The 15,745-nt window shown below is 53.0% G+C and overlaps 2 protein-coding genes across 4 annotated transcripts in view; both read right to left on the reverse strand.

Moving 5' to 3' along the window:
* Positions 1 to 671, reverse strand: part of GPR68 (G protein-coupled receptor 68) — a 36,532-nt gene extending 35,861 nt beyond the window's left edge. Inside the window, exon 1 of the mRNA XM_042235378.2 lies at positions 587 to 671. The gene's annotated coding sequence lies outside the window, so the exon portion shown is untranslated. The remainder of the gene's footprint in view (positions 1 to 586) is intronic.
* Positions 672 to 4,685: 4,014 nt separating this feature from the next.
* Positions 4,686 to 15,745, reverse strand: part of CCDC88C (coiled-coil domain containing 88C) — a 145,440-nt gene continuing 134,380 nt past the window's right edge. For all 3 annotated transcript variants that reach the window (XM_027957328.3, XM_042235379.2, XM_042235380.2), the window contains 3 exons: positions 14,043 to 14,111; positions 10,565 to 10,854; positions 4,686 to 6,778 (listed from right to left, as the gene is read on the reverse strand). In XM_027957328.3, the coding sequence (XP_027813129.1) occupies positions 5,765 to 6,778; positions 10,565 to 10,854; positions 14,043 to 14,111 (1,373 nt within the window). In that variant the 3' untranslated portion in view covers positions 4,686 to 5,764. The remainder of the gene's footprint in view (positions 6,779 to 10,564; positions 10,855 to 14,042; positions 14,112 to 15,745) is intronic.

Below are 15,745 nucleotides of genomic sequence, written 5' to 3' on the forward strand. Positions count from 1 at the left end.
TTTGAGACAGGAGATGACGCCTCTGAAGCCAGGCACCAGCAGGCGTCACTAGATAGAAGTTGGCCCCTACTCACCTCCCTCTTAGGAAAGCGCCCAGCCTGGGACTGGGTCCTTGGACTCCTCTCCCAGGGCTCAAACCGACCCCCTTCCTGGCTGCTCCCTCTCAGCTGCAGTTACCCAGGGTCGGGCCATGCCCCAAGGGAGCTGGGCAGTTGGACAGTGTTAGACTTCGAGATCAGCCTCCAGGGTCCCCGGGCAGGGCAACCCCCTCTGGCCCGCAGCACCCCAAACGCCACCCTCGCGGCACGCCCTCTGGGCGGTAGGACCCTGGACCCCGAAAGCACTATCAATTTGGACCCTGGAATGATTAGGACCTCCCTCCTGGCCTTTCTCCTCTCTCTACGCCTCCGGCGGCCCCCCTCCTCAGCCCCCAGGCCTTTGTCGGAGACTGGATTTTGCATTTTTCTTTCCAGGTGGGCGGCGGGGAGTGGGGGGTGGGGGACCGGCCTTGGTGAAGGTCGGTGGTCCCCTCGGCCGGGCGGCGGCCGCTGTCCCAGCCCCACCCGAGCCATCCGGGCGCACTCACCTCTCTCGGGTCCGGGCGCCGGAGGCCAGGCCGCGGGTCTGTCCCGCCCTGCTGGGCCCGACGCGGGCGGGCGGGAGGAAAGGACAGCCGCGCGGCTGCGGCGGCGGCGGGACCCGGGTCCGGCGGGGGCGTGGTGCGGCAGGCCCTGCGCTCGGGCTCCGGCTCCCGCTCGCCCGCGCGCCGCGCCGCCACCTGGAGGCGGAGGAGGGGGCGGAGGCTCGCGGCGGCCGGGGCAGGGTGCGGCTTCCAGGAGGGCTCCTCAGGGCCATTGCTCTCCCGTGGGGAACGCGGAGGGGCCCCGGGGCTTCTTCTCCACCTGCTCATTTCGGGGCTCTTGCGGGGAGGGGCAGTGGGGAGCAGGTGGCCCGTTTGCTCCTGCCAGAGCTCAGCATATGTGTGTCGTGTGACTTGGTGAACTTGACCTCGGTGGGCTGGGCCCCAAAGCCCGAGCTTGGGAAGGGGAGGGCATTTCTGAGCCCTGCCCCGACCCCCACCTCTTCCCTGGCCCCTGCCAGGCCCCTCCCTTTCCCCCACTCCCCACCCCAGGCTACCTGCCCGACTTTCTGTTGCCCACTCTGCCCCACTTTACAGATGGAGGGTCCCCCATGCTGTCAGCCTCCCCAGGCCCACTCCTCCTGCCCTAGCTGCATGGAGAAGGGCAAGAAGAGAGAATGGAAGAAACGAGAAGCCGGAGGCAGCCTCCAGACTTGACCCGAGCGGCCTCTGTGTGCCCTTCTGCGGAGGGACACTGCGCACACCTGCGCCTGCCAGGACGCTCAGCTCTGCGCACCAGCTGCTCTGCTCTTGGATGTCCCTCCTTCTTGGCCCCTTCTCAGTTGTTCTGTCTCTTCCGTTTTTCAGCACATCCCTTAAAAGCGGTGCTCCCAGTGGCGCGGTGCAGCCAACCTGTACTGACTTGTGAGAACAGGTTAGTCAATTTCCCAGAATTTTCCAAGCCAGTTGTTACACACGGCCATCATTAAAAATGAGTTTATGTAAATCTGCAAGTAATTTATGTTAAAAACCATAGTAGTAAACACTCAAAATGTGCCTCTTCTTAATCAGTTTACTCTTTGTTACCTGTGCTTTTCAGGTTATTTGCACCTTTTTCCATCGCATAGAGGCAATATATTACGGGGTACACTGCACGTCTCCTTCCGCCTCTCTGGTTAGTAACACCATGGCTGCAGCTTGAAATTGGCCATGGCCAGAGTATTTCCGCCCCACAAATTGGCGAGTGTTAGCAATCAGGGCTTGATTTATGTCTTCTGCAGTGTCTAGACTCTCTAGACTTGATTGAGAAAGTGATAGGGGAAATGTGAAGAGTGCAGATTAAATTTAGAGGTGCATCTTGGATGAATATAGTATGTAGACTATATTTCTATTTTTTTTCCAATGTGCTATGTCTGTAAGCCATCACAATGTGAGCAGCACAAAAAAATTGAGGAAATTTGGCCAGCATTCAGCAGCTACTACCTGAGTGAGCAATTGCTCATGCCATCAGTGAGTGAAGTTCTGATATCCATCTTTAGCTTGTTTCACTTTCATCTTACTTGCTAACATAAAACATCAACTGACATTCACATTGGAACTACACTCATTCATCTCTTGCAGGCATAGGCTGGCTATAAATACATAGGCTTGGCAAAAATCAGTGAGAGCATTCTAAGAGAATCCATTGACTATGGATTTTGTAATAAATGTATGTATTTTATAGATAGTTTATTTGTAAATTATGTCATAGTCCTTTGTATCTGTAAATATGTGTGTGTGTATGTACATTCCCTCACCCTGGTTGGTTGATAAATATTTTGGCTGGATGTTTAATGTTGGCTGGTGCTTCCCAAGTTTTGCCCTAGGCTTTCTCATTTTCTCACTTTAAGTGTATTCCACAGGGTAGCCCCTTGTCCCACGTGCACGTCATGCCCGATTCTTTGTGACCCTATGGACTGTAGCTCCTCTGTCCATGGGATTCTCCAGGAAGGAGTACTGGAGTGGGTTGCCATCCCCTCGTGTCTCCCGCATTTATCACCAGCGCCACCTGGGAGGGCCACTCCCTCCAGGCAGCAATGGGCATGAAAATCCAGTGGCCACTTGGATATTTCCCAGACACTGGGTCACATGTCTCCCAGGCTAGTGCAGAGAGGGTGGGGCCTAGGAGAGCAGAGGAAGCATGATCTGGGGTGCCCCCCTCAGCAACAGGGCCCAGGGTACCATCCAGAGAACCATCCCCTGGGGCTGGCTGTGTATGAGTGAGGTGTGGAGCCAACTGATGGAGTGATGGATAGGGTGTGGGTAGGAGAGGGGGTCATCAAAGGCTGTCTGGAGGAACGAGATGGGGGGAGGACAGGGAATTGTGTGTTGAGCACTTTGAGTTGTCAGTGTCTTGGGACTTCCCAGCTGAGAACAGATCTGGAGGTTTCCAGCGAGAAGATGGGGCTGGAGATAAATTTGCAGCCTCTGCGAACAGATTGGAATGAAAGTCGTGGATGTGTATGAACTTGTCTGGGGCCAAAGGAGGGAGTGAGAAGAGGGCTGGGTGTGCCTTGAGGTGAGCCCAAGGGCCAACTAAACCACAAAGGGCTGGGTGTGGCAGGTGTGGAGGTCACCTGGGGTAAATGTCCTGAGGTGCTATGAGGGCTGAGCTGTCTGAGGCTGGCAGACTAGTTGGCAGGCTCCCACCAACACCCAGGGTCAGGGGGGTGTGTGTGTGTGATCTAGGGTGAGCATATCTGGCTAAGACGAGGACACCAGCGTGCTCATGTACTCTCGGGTCCAGGATGTGAGCCATGAAACATGGGATGCGAAGAGACGAGGGGTCAGGCCCACATCACAGAGGGCTGTGCTCGTGTGACAGCTTGGTATTGCTGGAGGAGCCGGGGAGAGAAGTTGAGGAAGCCTGGTGTCCAGGCGGGGGCTCTGAGGGGCAGTCAGCGCTTGGAGTGGGGCAGGGGGCCAGCTCTGCAGAGGTTCAAGGGGGAAGAGGTCTGGAAGGCAGAGCCTAGGACTTGGCACACAGGAAGCTTCCGATGAACCTCTGTGGAAGGAATAAGTAAATGAATGATGGGCTGGCAAGTCAGCGCTGAAGAGCCATACCACAGTGGGGAGAATTGGGAGACAGAGAGCGAGGATTCCAAGGGGTGATTGGCCAGGTGTCAAAACCTGCACAGGCCACACGGCATGAAGCCTGCAAGGTGGCCGCTTTTCATATGCTAGAGGGAGCTCCGCTGAGTGGTCAGATGCACAGATCACAGAGGCTGGGGGAAGAATGGGCAGAGAGGTAAGAGGAGACCCTTTGCCTAATTTTATTTTTTGGCTACACCAAGAGGCATGTGGGTTCTTAGTTCCCTGAACAGGGATCGAACCTGCGGCCCCTGCATTGGACGCTAGGAGTCTTAACTACTGGACCGCTGGGGAAGTCCTGAGAGGAGATCCTCTTAAAGAAGTCTGGTGAAAAAGGAAAGGAGACACCGAGGCAGCAGCTGGACAGAAATCTGGAAGAAAGATTTTGATATATGGATATTTATACGCCTTCCTTCCTTCTGACTTCCGCCAACCCTCTCCCCTGCCCCCACCCCCTCACATCCATCCATCTGATTTAAGCACCTGATCTGAGGCCTCCAAAGGTCTAAACTGAAGGTCTGATACTTTCTCGTTAGGTAGCTTTGGGAACATCCAAAGGACCCTTGTAAGCTGAGCTCCTGCCAGACACAAATCCCATATCAAAACAGGATTCAATTTACGCCAAGTAAAAATAAAATTCAAGTCTGGGAAAAAAAAAGGCTGCCGTAAAGAGAAAAACCTTGCTGTCTACATTCTCTGACCTAGTGTCCAAAGGAGCTGTGGATTCCAGTGGCCAGTGCTAAGGCAGGAAGCCTGAGCTCCCAGCGCCTGGCCGATGATGCTATGATGAATGGTGAGGGAAACCAGGACTCAGTACTGGTCCATGTCCTTTTATTACAATCCTGTCCTGTGTTCCAGAATGAATGGCTTTTTAATACACAACCTGAAGCACTCTGAAAAGCGATCTTAACTTCCCATTTTTTTCTCAGTATATTGAATCTAAAGGGGAAAAAAAAAAATCACCACGTTTAGTACATCCCAGGAAAAGCACCTTTACTAAACAACAGGAAACAAAACGAGCCAGGAATCTGACCAAAGAGACAAAGCAGCAGGTGAGATTCCCGATAGGAAAGAATGACTCCCAACGGAACATAAATAGATTCCCCTCAAAGTACATACATTTCACATGAGTGTGTACATACATAGGTAATATATTAAAGGAAATTTGGTTTCTACCATGAGAAGTTTACTCAGAAATAATAAATCAACATCTCACCTGAGATGGGGAGGTCAGGGCGCTGCAGCCACGGTATAAATTGAGGTGCATCACTGCTGCACACGCCTCCCCTCTTTACACTATATACACTTGCTGGGTGGGGGACTGGGGCGGGGGTTTCTCCCTGCCCCTCCCGCCAGGACCAGCAGATCCAGTGTTTGTAGAAAAGTGAGCCAGGGAAGGCAGGTGGCTATAATGGCCCAGGACCCCACCCTGTAGAGCTCAGGAGCTGGCTCCAGCAGGGAAGGCAAATGCCTGAAGCCACCCCCGCCTGCCTGGAGAGCCGCGTTGGCTCTGGGGTGAAGGGAAGCGCTCAGGACCCCAACAATGGCATGACAGCAAGCCTGCCTCTGGGGTCCACCCACGGCCTCCAGATTTTTGTAGTTTGGCCAGGGGGGGCTTCTCCTGGGATCAAACAGCTTTGGGGAATAGAGTTTCCAGACCCACCAGCGCTCAGCCCTGGGAATGTGTGTACATGTGTGTACACACGCCCACATACACACGTGCTTCAGTGGAGGTCAGCAAGTTGCAAACAAAAGTGTTCTACAGGGGCGTGCTCAAATAGTGTCTGCTTCAGGGGCTGCCTTGTCACTGCGTTCTGAGTGTCCCCATGGCAAAGTGGATTTGTTCAAAAGATACCGGTTGCTGGAGGCTACAGATACAGAAGACAGGCTGCATACCAGCGGGGCTCAACCCTCTCAGGGCTTGGCACAGCATTTTTAGCAACAGAACAGAAGACACTCACGGGAACCCTCTCTTCCTTCTCAAACCCATTCCTGGCGCCGCAGGCAGACAGGGAAAAGGCCGTGGTGATCAGCAGGTGCGATCCAGGAGCCAGGTCACACGCAGCCATACTCGTACCACACCGTCTGCTGGTCGCCACCAGGCTCAGGGGACGCTGGCGTGCTCTTGGAGCTGCTCCCACGCCCGAAGTCCTCTTGGGTCCGACTGCCCTGGGGCGCCAGGTCCGGAGACCTGCCTGGGACCTTTGCTGGGAGGCCCTCGCTGTGGCCCTGCCCTGGGACCCCGTCCCCTTCTGAGGGGCCGAGCCCCCCTCGGACGGGGGGCATGGTGGCCAACTCCCCCGGGTGCAGGGGGCCTTGGGGCTTAGTCCTGGCGGCCGGGGCTGCAGCGGGTGAGAAGTGCTGGAGCTGCGAACTGCTGCCGCTGCCGCCGCCGCCGCCGCCGCCTCCAGTGGCAATGGCTGGGGATGTTGCGGACTGCTGCAGGGGGGCCGGCCTCTCCTCCTTCGGGGGAGCCAGTGAGAAGCGCCGCAGGTCCAGCGGCCGGCTTCGGGGGCTGGGGCCCTGACAGGAGCCGCCAGCCTTTCCCGCAAGCGGGGTCCGCTCGCGGGCCAGGCCATGGCAGCCAGGGGGGGTGGAGCTCTGCAGGTTGTGGCTGCCTGGGTCTCTGACCCCCGAGGCTTCAGGACCCCCCAGCTCCTGTTTGCAGGCCTCCGGCCCGCTGGCCCGGAGGAGGTCAGCGGAGGCCAGGCTGAAGGCCCGGTTTAGGGATGCACTCCGGCTGGCCGGCGTGTGGGAAGCAGGGGGCATCGTGGCCTGCCGGGCTCTGCCCAGGGACAGGCTCTGGGGTGGCTGGGCCTGCCTCTGGGGGACACTGGGCATGGCCTCGGCCTCAGCGGCTCTGAAGTTCGGCTTTACATACTGCCCAGGCTTCAGCGGCTTTCCCTCGGAGGTGCAGATAGGCATCTTGATGGTGGGGGCCACAAAGCTGGTGGGCATCTTGGCCCCTTCTTTCCTGGGCGGTGGGCCTGGCTGGCCTCCAATGGACGGGAGATCACTGGCCTTTCTGAAGTAATCACTCAGCAGGTCATCCCGGCAACTGGGAGCATCCTGCAGGCAAGAGAAGAACTGAATGAGTCCAGGGGCAGGGGGTGAGGGTGTGTGACTTGGAGGTCCCTCCTCCCACCCAGGATGTCCCCTGGGCTGCCCACACGGCCGGGACTGAAGTTCCTTGCTTGACCTGTTGAGGGACTAATGTCCCCACTGCACACACTGACCTGGTCAGGTGCGGAGGTGGGGGTCAACGCGAAATGAGGATCATTAGGGAGCCGACCCAGGTACCACTCAACTTCACAAGCAAGAAAGCCGATTCAGAGAGGAAATGACTTCCCACAAAGCTCATCCGTTTTATGAAAGGATCAGGACAACCGTTTCGACCTGGGTCTCCTTTTCTACCAGGTGGCGGAAAGCTGATGGGCAGGACTGGACCTTCTTTGTCAGCCCACCAGGCTCAGACACGCTGCAAGCACCTTCCAGTGGGCCACAGAGAGGAAGACAAGGCCAGCTCCGCAGAAGCCAGAACCAACCACACACAGCATCCTCACTGCCTCTCAGATCTTTCTCCTGATTTTAGGAAGGGGAGAGGCAGGCACAAGGGGCAGAGGGAACCAGAAAGGCCCAGGAGAAGGCAGAGGCGGCCCAGCCCTCCAGACTTTCCCCTGTGCAGCCACCACCTGGCTGGGCTTCCCCCGGCCAGGAACCAGTGTCCTCTGTCACCATCCTGGGGGCAGGCGGAGCCCCCGGAGCCAACAAGCTCGGTGGGCCTGTTCAGGTCAACTTCAGCCTTCTGCCAGCACCTCCCAGCCTCAAGGAGCCCAGCTAGAGGTTTCTCCCGAGGCTGGGGATGGAGCAGGGGAAAGGTCAGGGCTGAGAGCTGCTAGAATCAGACCCCAGCCGGCTGGGACCTGTCAGGGGGAGTCAGCCTGCAGGATGGGTCAGCAGCTCGGGAACCACCTGCCAACAACTCCTGGCCCCTCAAAACATTTGGATGCTCAACTTGACAGAGGCACACACTGCTGTTTCATGTTAGCTTGAAGCCTTACTCTTGGGTGTGTGTGTGCAATAAGAACCTGGGTCATCAATATGGACAAGAACCATTTATCAAGTACTTTCCACATGTCAGGCACCGTGCTAGGAACCAGGGGTGTAATCCAAAAAACTTAAATTTGAAAGCAACCTTGTGCAAGAGTTGTTTAAGGTTGTATTAAAACATCACTTAATATCTAAGAAAGGACTTCCCAGGTAGTTCAGTGAGTGGTGAAGAATCCGCCTGCCAATGTGGGCGACGTAGGTTTGATCCTTGGCTCGGGAGGATGCCCTGGAGTAGGAAATCGCAATCCACTCCAGCATTCTTGCCTGGGAAACCCCATGGACAGAGGAGCCTGGCAGGCTACAGGCTATGGGGAGGCAAAGAGTTGGACACGACTTTGCGACTAAACAACAACAAATATGTAAGAACACTGAGGTCACAAAGATTAGGCATCTGAAGAAGGGCAGACTGAGGATTAGAACCCATGGCTGTCTGACTCTGGAGCTGTCTGCTGTACCTTCTGGCCCCTTTCTGCATGCTTCTAATTAGCCTCTTCATCCGCACTTTCAGGAGGCCACCCAGGGAGCCCATTGTGTGACTCTGCTCTCCCAGCACCACCAGTACTCGGGGAGTGGAGGCGTGGGTGGCTTCTCTAGGCCTGATCGGGGGAGGATGGAAGTGTCAGGTGGGGCTCGTGGGGTGAGCACCTGGGCCCATGGAGGGGGAAGGAGGTGGCTCTCAAAGGCTGAGCATCAGCTGCCAACAGAGACTGTTGCAGTGAGACAGCTTTGGGCTCATTTAGCCTGAAAAGGACATGTGCTGATAGTGGCCTGAGCGACAGTGTCTGTTAGGTCTAAGCTGAGTGCGGAGGGGCCGTGCCCCTTGTGAGCAAGGGGACCTGACCCCTGAGATCTGCCCGGGGATAGGAAACCCACTGGGACAGGCACATGATCAGAAATGGATTGAGGAGAAGAGCCATCCAATTGCAGGCACCCTCGATTTCTGGACTTTTCTCGTTTGCTCCATCAGGCCCGTGGTCCTCAGCCTGTGATGCCTGGACCCTCAGTGACAGTGACAGCACCATCTGGGAACTCGGCAGAGATGCAAAAATCTCAGAATCCCTGGGGTCCAGCCTGTGTCCTGTCAGGCGAGTCTGATGAACGCCAGAGTTTAACAGCCACTGCATCAAGACCATAAACTTCTGGAGGGCAAGGTTTTGATCCTTCTCAGCTTGGTTTCCCTAGATTCTAGCCCACAGTAAGTGTTTGATAGACAAATACATGAAGAGAGGGGAGGGGCCATGTTTTATAATTCTTTGGCACCAACCACAAGACCAAGCATCTAGCAAGTATGCTATAAAAACTGGCCCATTTGCTTTGTTTTCTAAGAGCAGGCAACATACATATTGCCTAAGACACAGTAGCTGCTCAATAAATATCTCCAAGACAAATATTTTGTGTTCTCTGTGTCAATGTGACGCATTAATGTGGGTCACAGAGTTTACCATGTGGCTACAGAAAGTTCAACTGTATTTATTTAAGGGAAATGAGATGCCATCACTGAAGCACTAAACCTTAAAAGATCTCAATTATGGAAAAGACCCTGATGCTGGGAAACATTGAGGGCAAGAGGAGAAAGGGGCGACAGAGGATGAGATGGTTGGATGGCATCACCGACTCAATGGATGTGAGTTTGAGCAAACTCCGGGAGATAGTAAAGGACAGGGAAGCCTGGTGTGCTGCAGTCCATGGGTTGCAAAGAGTAAGACGTGACTTAGTGACTAAACAAGAAGACAGTATATAAGCCATCTGTTTAGTAACCCAGTCGCTCATGGGACTGAATTTAGACAGCATATATTAAAAGAAATGGCAACCCACTCCAGTATTCTTGCTGGGAAAATCCCATGGACAGAGGAGCCTGGCGGGCTACAGTCCCATAGGGTTGCAAAGAGTCAGACACAACTGATTATGCACATATATACATGTGAAAAAACAGATGTGCAGCTTCAGAAAAGCTAAATGGAGACACTGAAAAGGTGACATGGGAGGGAATCCTAATAATGGGGGTGTCTGGGGTTAGATCTGCAGAAGAGAGGTTAGCAAACCAGAGCTGTGGGCCAGGTCCAGTGTGCGGCCCCTTTTTGTATGGCCTGTGAGCTAAGAATAGTTTTTATACTTTTAAAATGATTGGAAAAAACTTTTTCTTAAAGAACAATCATTTGGGACACGAGACAACTGCATGAAATTCAAACGTCTATGTCCATAAGTCAAGTTTTCTTGGAACACAGCCATGCCGACTCATTGACAGATGGTCTAGAGCTGCTTCCCTACTAAAATGGCAGTGTCGAGAGGCTGCAACAGAGACCGTCCTGCCAGGGAAGCCTCAAATATTTACTCTCTGGCTCTTTATAGAAGAAACTGATCTCCGCTGGTGAGGGCTCAGGGGAAGTGGGCACACAGAGCTCTGCCTCAAAACCTGGTTGAGATGCCAAGCCCAGAATGCGTGCTGGGCACATCTCTCAAGCTCGCAGCAGTGGGCACACACCATCCCCGCCCTCCATGCCAGCACCAGGCTCTGCCCACTCCCTCCACAGATGGAGCAAACAGCCTCCGAGGTCTGGGGCTGGCTGCCAGCACCGGGACCTGCAGGCTCGTGGGCTTCCTCCCCATCTAAGGAGCCCCACATCTAAGCTGCCCCCTGCTCCATCCCTGTATCTCTGCTGCCAGTTTCTGCCTGCTATCCCAATCCAGGGAGTGTGCGAGGGATGACGGACCCGCTGTGTCCCTTTGAGCCCCAGGGCCACTCACGGGGGACGGGGAGTCCCGGTTGCTCTCCTCCAGGAACTCCTCCAGGGTGACCATCTCGCTGCTTGGGGAGGTGGAGCAGGGCCGCACCCCACCATGGGGCTGGGCCGTGCTCCTCTTCTGGACACCCTCCTGGGGGAGAGGCCCGTTCCGTGGTGGGGGGTACTCATGGCGGCCGAGGGCGGGGCGCCCCGGGGTGCTGGCATCCCGTGGCAGAGTGGCTGTGTCCCTGCTGGGGATCAGGTCTTCGCTGCTGAAGCTCTCGGACCTGCCGTGGAGCTGGTCAGAGGAACCTGGAGTCACGACACAGAGCACACATCAGACCGCCTCTGCCTCCAGTGGGCTCCGTGCTGCCTGCTGCTCACCTAGATGAGAATCCTGCCCGAGAACCCTGCCAGAGAATCTGGGGCACACTTCTCCCAGGCTTAGCACTACTAACAGTATGTGCTAAGCATCCCATACTCTGGGATGCTTAGAATTTGGAACAAAATAGTTTGAGATAAACGTGGAAAGTTTCTGCTAAAGTTCATACTGTTAGTAGTGCTAAGGTCCCTGGTGGCTCAGCTGGTAAAGAATCCACCTGCCATGCGGGAGACCTGGGTTCGATCCCTGGGTTGGGAAGATCCCTTGGAGAAGGGAACAGCTACCCACTCCAGCATTCTGGCCAGGAGAATTCCATGGACTTCATAGTCCATGGGGTTGCAAAGAGCTGGACACGACTGAGCGACTTTCACCACACTCATTAGCTCTCATCCATTCATATATTTAAAAGCTTTACTGAGCACTTGCTGTATGTCAGACGGTCACATGGATACCAAGAAGTGAAAAAAATCTGTGTAAGAGTTTATGGTCCCGGGACAGCAAACACATTCTTTTCAGACGTACAGGAAACATTCATTAAGACAGACTATATTTTGCACTATAAAATCAACTTTAAAAAACCCGAGACTCAAAGCCACTCTGTTCTCTGCCCACCGTGGAACGGAACTAGTGTCACGATCCCCCTTCTAAAGATGAAGTCACTCAGATTCAGAGGGTGGCTGACTCGCCGAGGTGCCCAGACTGTCAGTGGGGGTGAAGGGATTGGAACTAAAATCCATTTACGCTCTCAGCCTGCACTTGAAACCACGTGAGGTGGCCTTGGAATGCAATTAATATCGAATGCATGGAAGATCTTGGGGAACTGTATTTTAAAAATTACAAATATAATATAAACACAAAGACCCACAGACACTGCCAAGTGCCCAGGAGGAGGGCCGGCTCACCTTTGCGGTTAAGAGGTGAGCTGACACTGGGCGCGTTTCTACTGCTCTCCAAGCTCCCCGGCTGGGACGCTGAAAGGCAATGCCAGCATTCGATCTAAAGGCCCGTGACCAGGTCTAGCCTGGACCGAACCATCTGATCTGAGAAAAATTCTGGAACAAAGTCACTCTGCAGAAGTGGAGCTGAGTATGCCCCGGAAGGATGGGTTTCAGGACATCCCGTGTTCTCCCATGAGGGTGGCTAACTTCCTTGAGTGCCAGGTATGGGCGTCCAGAAAAAACAGTGTGAAGATTTTTGTTTTTTTAAAGTTAGGTCTAGGGCTGTGGCTCCAAACAATTTTGTTAACGAAGAAACTCTCATGCAGAACTGAAAAAGCAGATGAAAAAAGGGCTGCTCCAGGTGAGCCAAGGGTTGGGTGCAGGTCCTCACCCCTATTCCTGCACAGATCTTCCTGGAACATGTGTGAAATCTCCTGCCTAGGTGACAGTGCAGCTCGGTGAGGGCGGGAGCCAGGAAATGGTGGTGTGTGTTCACGCGCGTACATGTATGCAACCTCAGCTCCCTGATCCCGGGAGGAGGAGCTGGGACCCTCAGCAGGACAGGGAGCACTCGCTTTTCCCAGCTGTCTGCTGTCCTTCAGCCCATCTGTCTCAAATTCACATCTGCCCCGGAGTGACCTTTATGGTGACGAGTGCTGGAGGGAACCAGGCCTTGGGGCTGCTGTCTGCACTGAGCGTGTCTGTGGTGGCTCTTGGATCAGAGACTGAGTGCCAGGACCAGGGACGGTGTCCCCCTGCCCTGCCAAGGGCAGGCTGTGCCTTCAAGTCCTGTAGGCCACCCCTCTGGGTCTCCTCCGCTGGTTGTACCGGGCACCATCGCTCTTATCAGCCTGCCCTGTATCATTGTTTGTCCTGCTGGACGGCGAACCCCCAGGGGACAGGCCGTGTTTCTGTCATCTCTACATCCTCCCAGCACACAGCTAGTGTTGAGCGCACTGAAAACGAAGACACGCTGCTTACAAGCCACCTCCCCCCACCGCCTGCAAGTTTGCTCTTGTTCTTCTGGGTCTTTAGGGCACCTAGTTCCCAAGTGCTGATGTGTTCGCTGCAAATAGCATGCATCTGGAAAACACTTACTAGCAAACCGCATTTGGGGACAAGCCAAAAAATACACGGTTTTTTGGTGCATGGTATAAAAGCAAAATAAGTCCTCTTGTTGAGAAGGGAATTTTTGAAATTTAAAAATGCACATCCCTCTGTAGAAAGCAAATTAAGTTTCATTAAAGAAAACTGTGATACAAATCAATGGGACCCAAAAGCACTTTCATCTAAGTGTTGCATCGAAAATCCCTTTCCCTTCTTTTTCCTGATAAGAGAAGCTCAAGGAATCAAATACTTAGGAAGAAAACCCTTCTGGTCAGCTGACAAGCATAAATCAGGCTACTCCAGTTTACCCAACGTTGCAGGAGATCCTTGCTATTGTGTTGCCCACCACTCGGTGCAAACACCTAAGGGCTCCTTGTGTCAACCTGTGTCACCACAGAGCTTGTAAACTGGGAACATCTGTATCTGTATCATAAAATTTTTAAGAGATGCTAGCTAGTTCCCACACACTGTTGATCAGAAGTAAACTGAAATAAATGTAAATTTTGAGTTTTTTTAAGAATTATCTTCAAACCTTCCTATGACTTCTGTTTTGCAAAATTAAAAAAAAAAAAACTAATCCACTTTTAATTTTTTTGAGAAAGTATAATTTTGGTTTCCCTTCCGCAGAAATTTACAATATGCCTAACTCAAATGGCAAGTACTTTCAACAGTTTCTAAGACTAAATGTAACTTGGAGCCATTCTGTGAGTGAGGGTGGCAAGAGATCCTCCTGAAGTCAGTGCTCCCTGTGTGGGTTACTGGAACATCCTGGCAAACATGAGGGGTGCTTTAAGGCAAGGGAAATTAAAGTCTCCAGAAGTGGGATGCTTCCTAAGCAGTGCGTTCCTCGTCATTGGAGGTATATAAGCGGAAGTCAGATGCTCAGGCCCCTGGGGAGGGGAAGGAAGGAGCTTGGACGGAGTGTGGACCCATCCCCACTTCATACAACAACTCCATTTTCATCTGTTTTGTGTATTGGACTTCTGCGCAGGACTTAGCTTGAGGGAGAAGCACTATTGATGAGAACAAGACTGAGAATCCAGGTGGAAGGGCGTGTCGCACTGACCACTCACCGTACTGCCTGGGGTGAAGGAACTCGAGCTCCAAGGACGGCTCGCAGAGACTGTCGTCGGAATTATAACCTGTGGTGAAAACAGGACAATGAGTCAGGGGTTCCGGAACATCCATGGGGAAACTCAGGCCCTCTGCCAGATGGCCACCTCTGAACCTTGCCTGGCACCTGGGTTGGTCGTGGCAGCCCTTGGCTCTCCGGGTGAGGGAGGGGGGTGTGGACCTGGCCTCTTCTGTGCCTCCTGCTGGCATAAGCCTCATACTCCTGACTCCTATTTAACTTTAAATCCCCTTTCCACCTGTGCAGTGACTGGGGCTTCAAGGCTAAAGCAGTGATCTGGCCTAAGGATAACACAGCAAAAGGAGCTGTATATTTAGGGCCCTGGGGACCACTTCCCAACCTCCAAGGCCAGGCCATGCTGGCAGTTCTGGTCTGGGGGCCACACTGCCTTTGGGTCATAGGAGGAGGGCAAAGGAAAGATTCCAGCACCTGATGGGAGAGGCCGACTCCCTGGAGATAGCCCTGCCCTGGCAGCTCCAGAAATAGACCTGGAAGCACAGGCCAGCCATCCACGGCTCTCTCCGAGAGGAACTCAAATGCCCTGTGCCTCGGACTTGCGAGTTTCTTTCCGACAGTAGACCCTGGGTCCCTCCAAAGTGGCAAAAGGTTTCCAACCCACTCCTGACTCCAATTATAAAAATTCTGGTAGTGAGAGACACTCAAAGTTAGGTATGACCTTCACACTACTATAAATGACTGGATAACTACTAAGGACCTACTGTATCGCACAGGGAACTCTTAATACTCTGTAATGGTCGATTTGGGAAAAGAATCTAAAAGAGAATGAATGTATGTATAACTGATTCATTCTGATGCGCTGCAGAAACTGACAAACACAACACTGTAAACCAACTATGCTCCAATAAACTGAAGTTAGGTTTGATCTAATGGCTTCCTCTACAGGTTCTGTCTCCCGGGAGATGACAGCAGGACTCCTTTCTTTAATTCACTGAAGGCAGGAGAATCCTGCTTTTCGTGTTCTCCCTTAATGTCCAATGGGCTTCCCTGGTGGCTCAGTAGTAAAGACAGCGCCTGCCAATGCAGGAGACACAGGTTTGATCCCTGAGTCGGGAAGATCCCCTGGAGAAGGAAATTGGCAACCCACACCAGTGAACTCGCCTGGGAAATCCCATGCACTGAGGAGCCTGGCGGGCCACAGTCCATGGGGTCACAAAAAGAGTCAGACATGACTTAGCGACTAAACAACCTAATGCCCAACTCAAAGTAGCGGCTTAATTAAAACTTGCTGCCTTGATTACAATAGTAAAATATGGCTAGTGACATGTAGGCTCATTAAACCTGGCTAATTATCAGAATTTTCTGAAGAACCTTTAAAAATATGGAATTGTATTTAGGAGAAGTATATTTGTATTTGCCTTTTGACCCAGCAATCCTAATTCTAGGAATCAGTTCTGGGGACTGGTTGGTTGAATATCGTCATATCAACATTTTAATTATTGTGTGCTTATACAAAGAATGAGAAAGATCTCCATGATATATGTCTAAGTAAAAAAAATTCCAAGATGCAATATTTTTATTATTTTTTGCAAAAAGAAACACAAAATATAAATAAGGAGCTAAAAAAAAGGTTATCTCTAAGGTGATTTTGGAATGTAATGGAGGGGAAAGGGAGAGACATGAGGC

Source organism: Ovis aries, chromosome 18, assembly GCF_016772045.2.
Source record: "Ovis aries strain OAR_USU_Benz2616 breed Rambouillet chromosome 18, ARS-UI_Ramb_v3.0, whole genome shotgun sequence".
Classification (NCBI taxonomy): domain Eukaryota; kingdom Metazoa; phylum Chordata; class Mammalia; order Artiodactyla; family Bovidae; genus Ovis; species Ovis aries.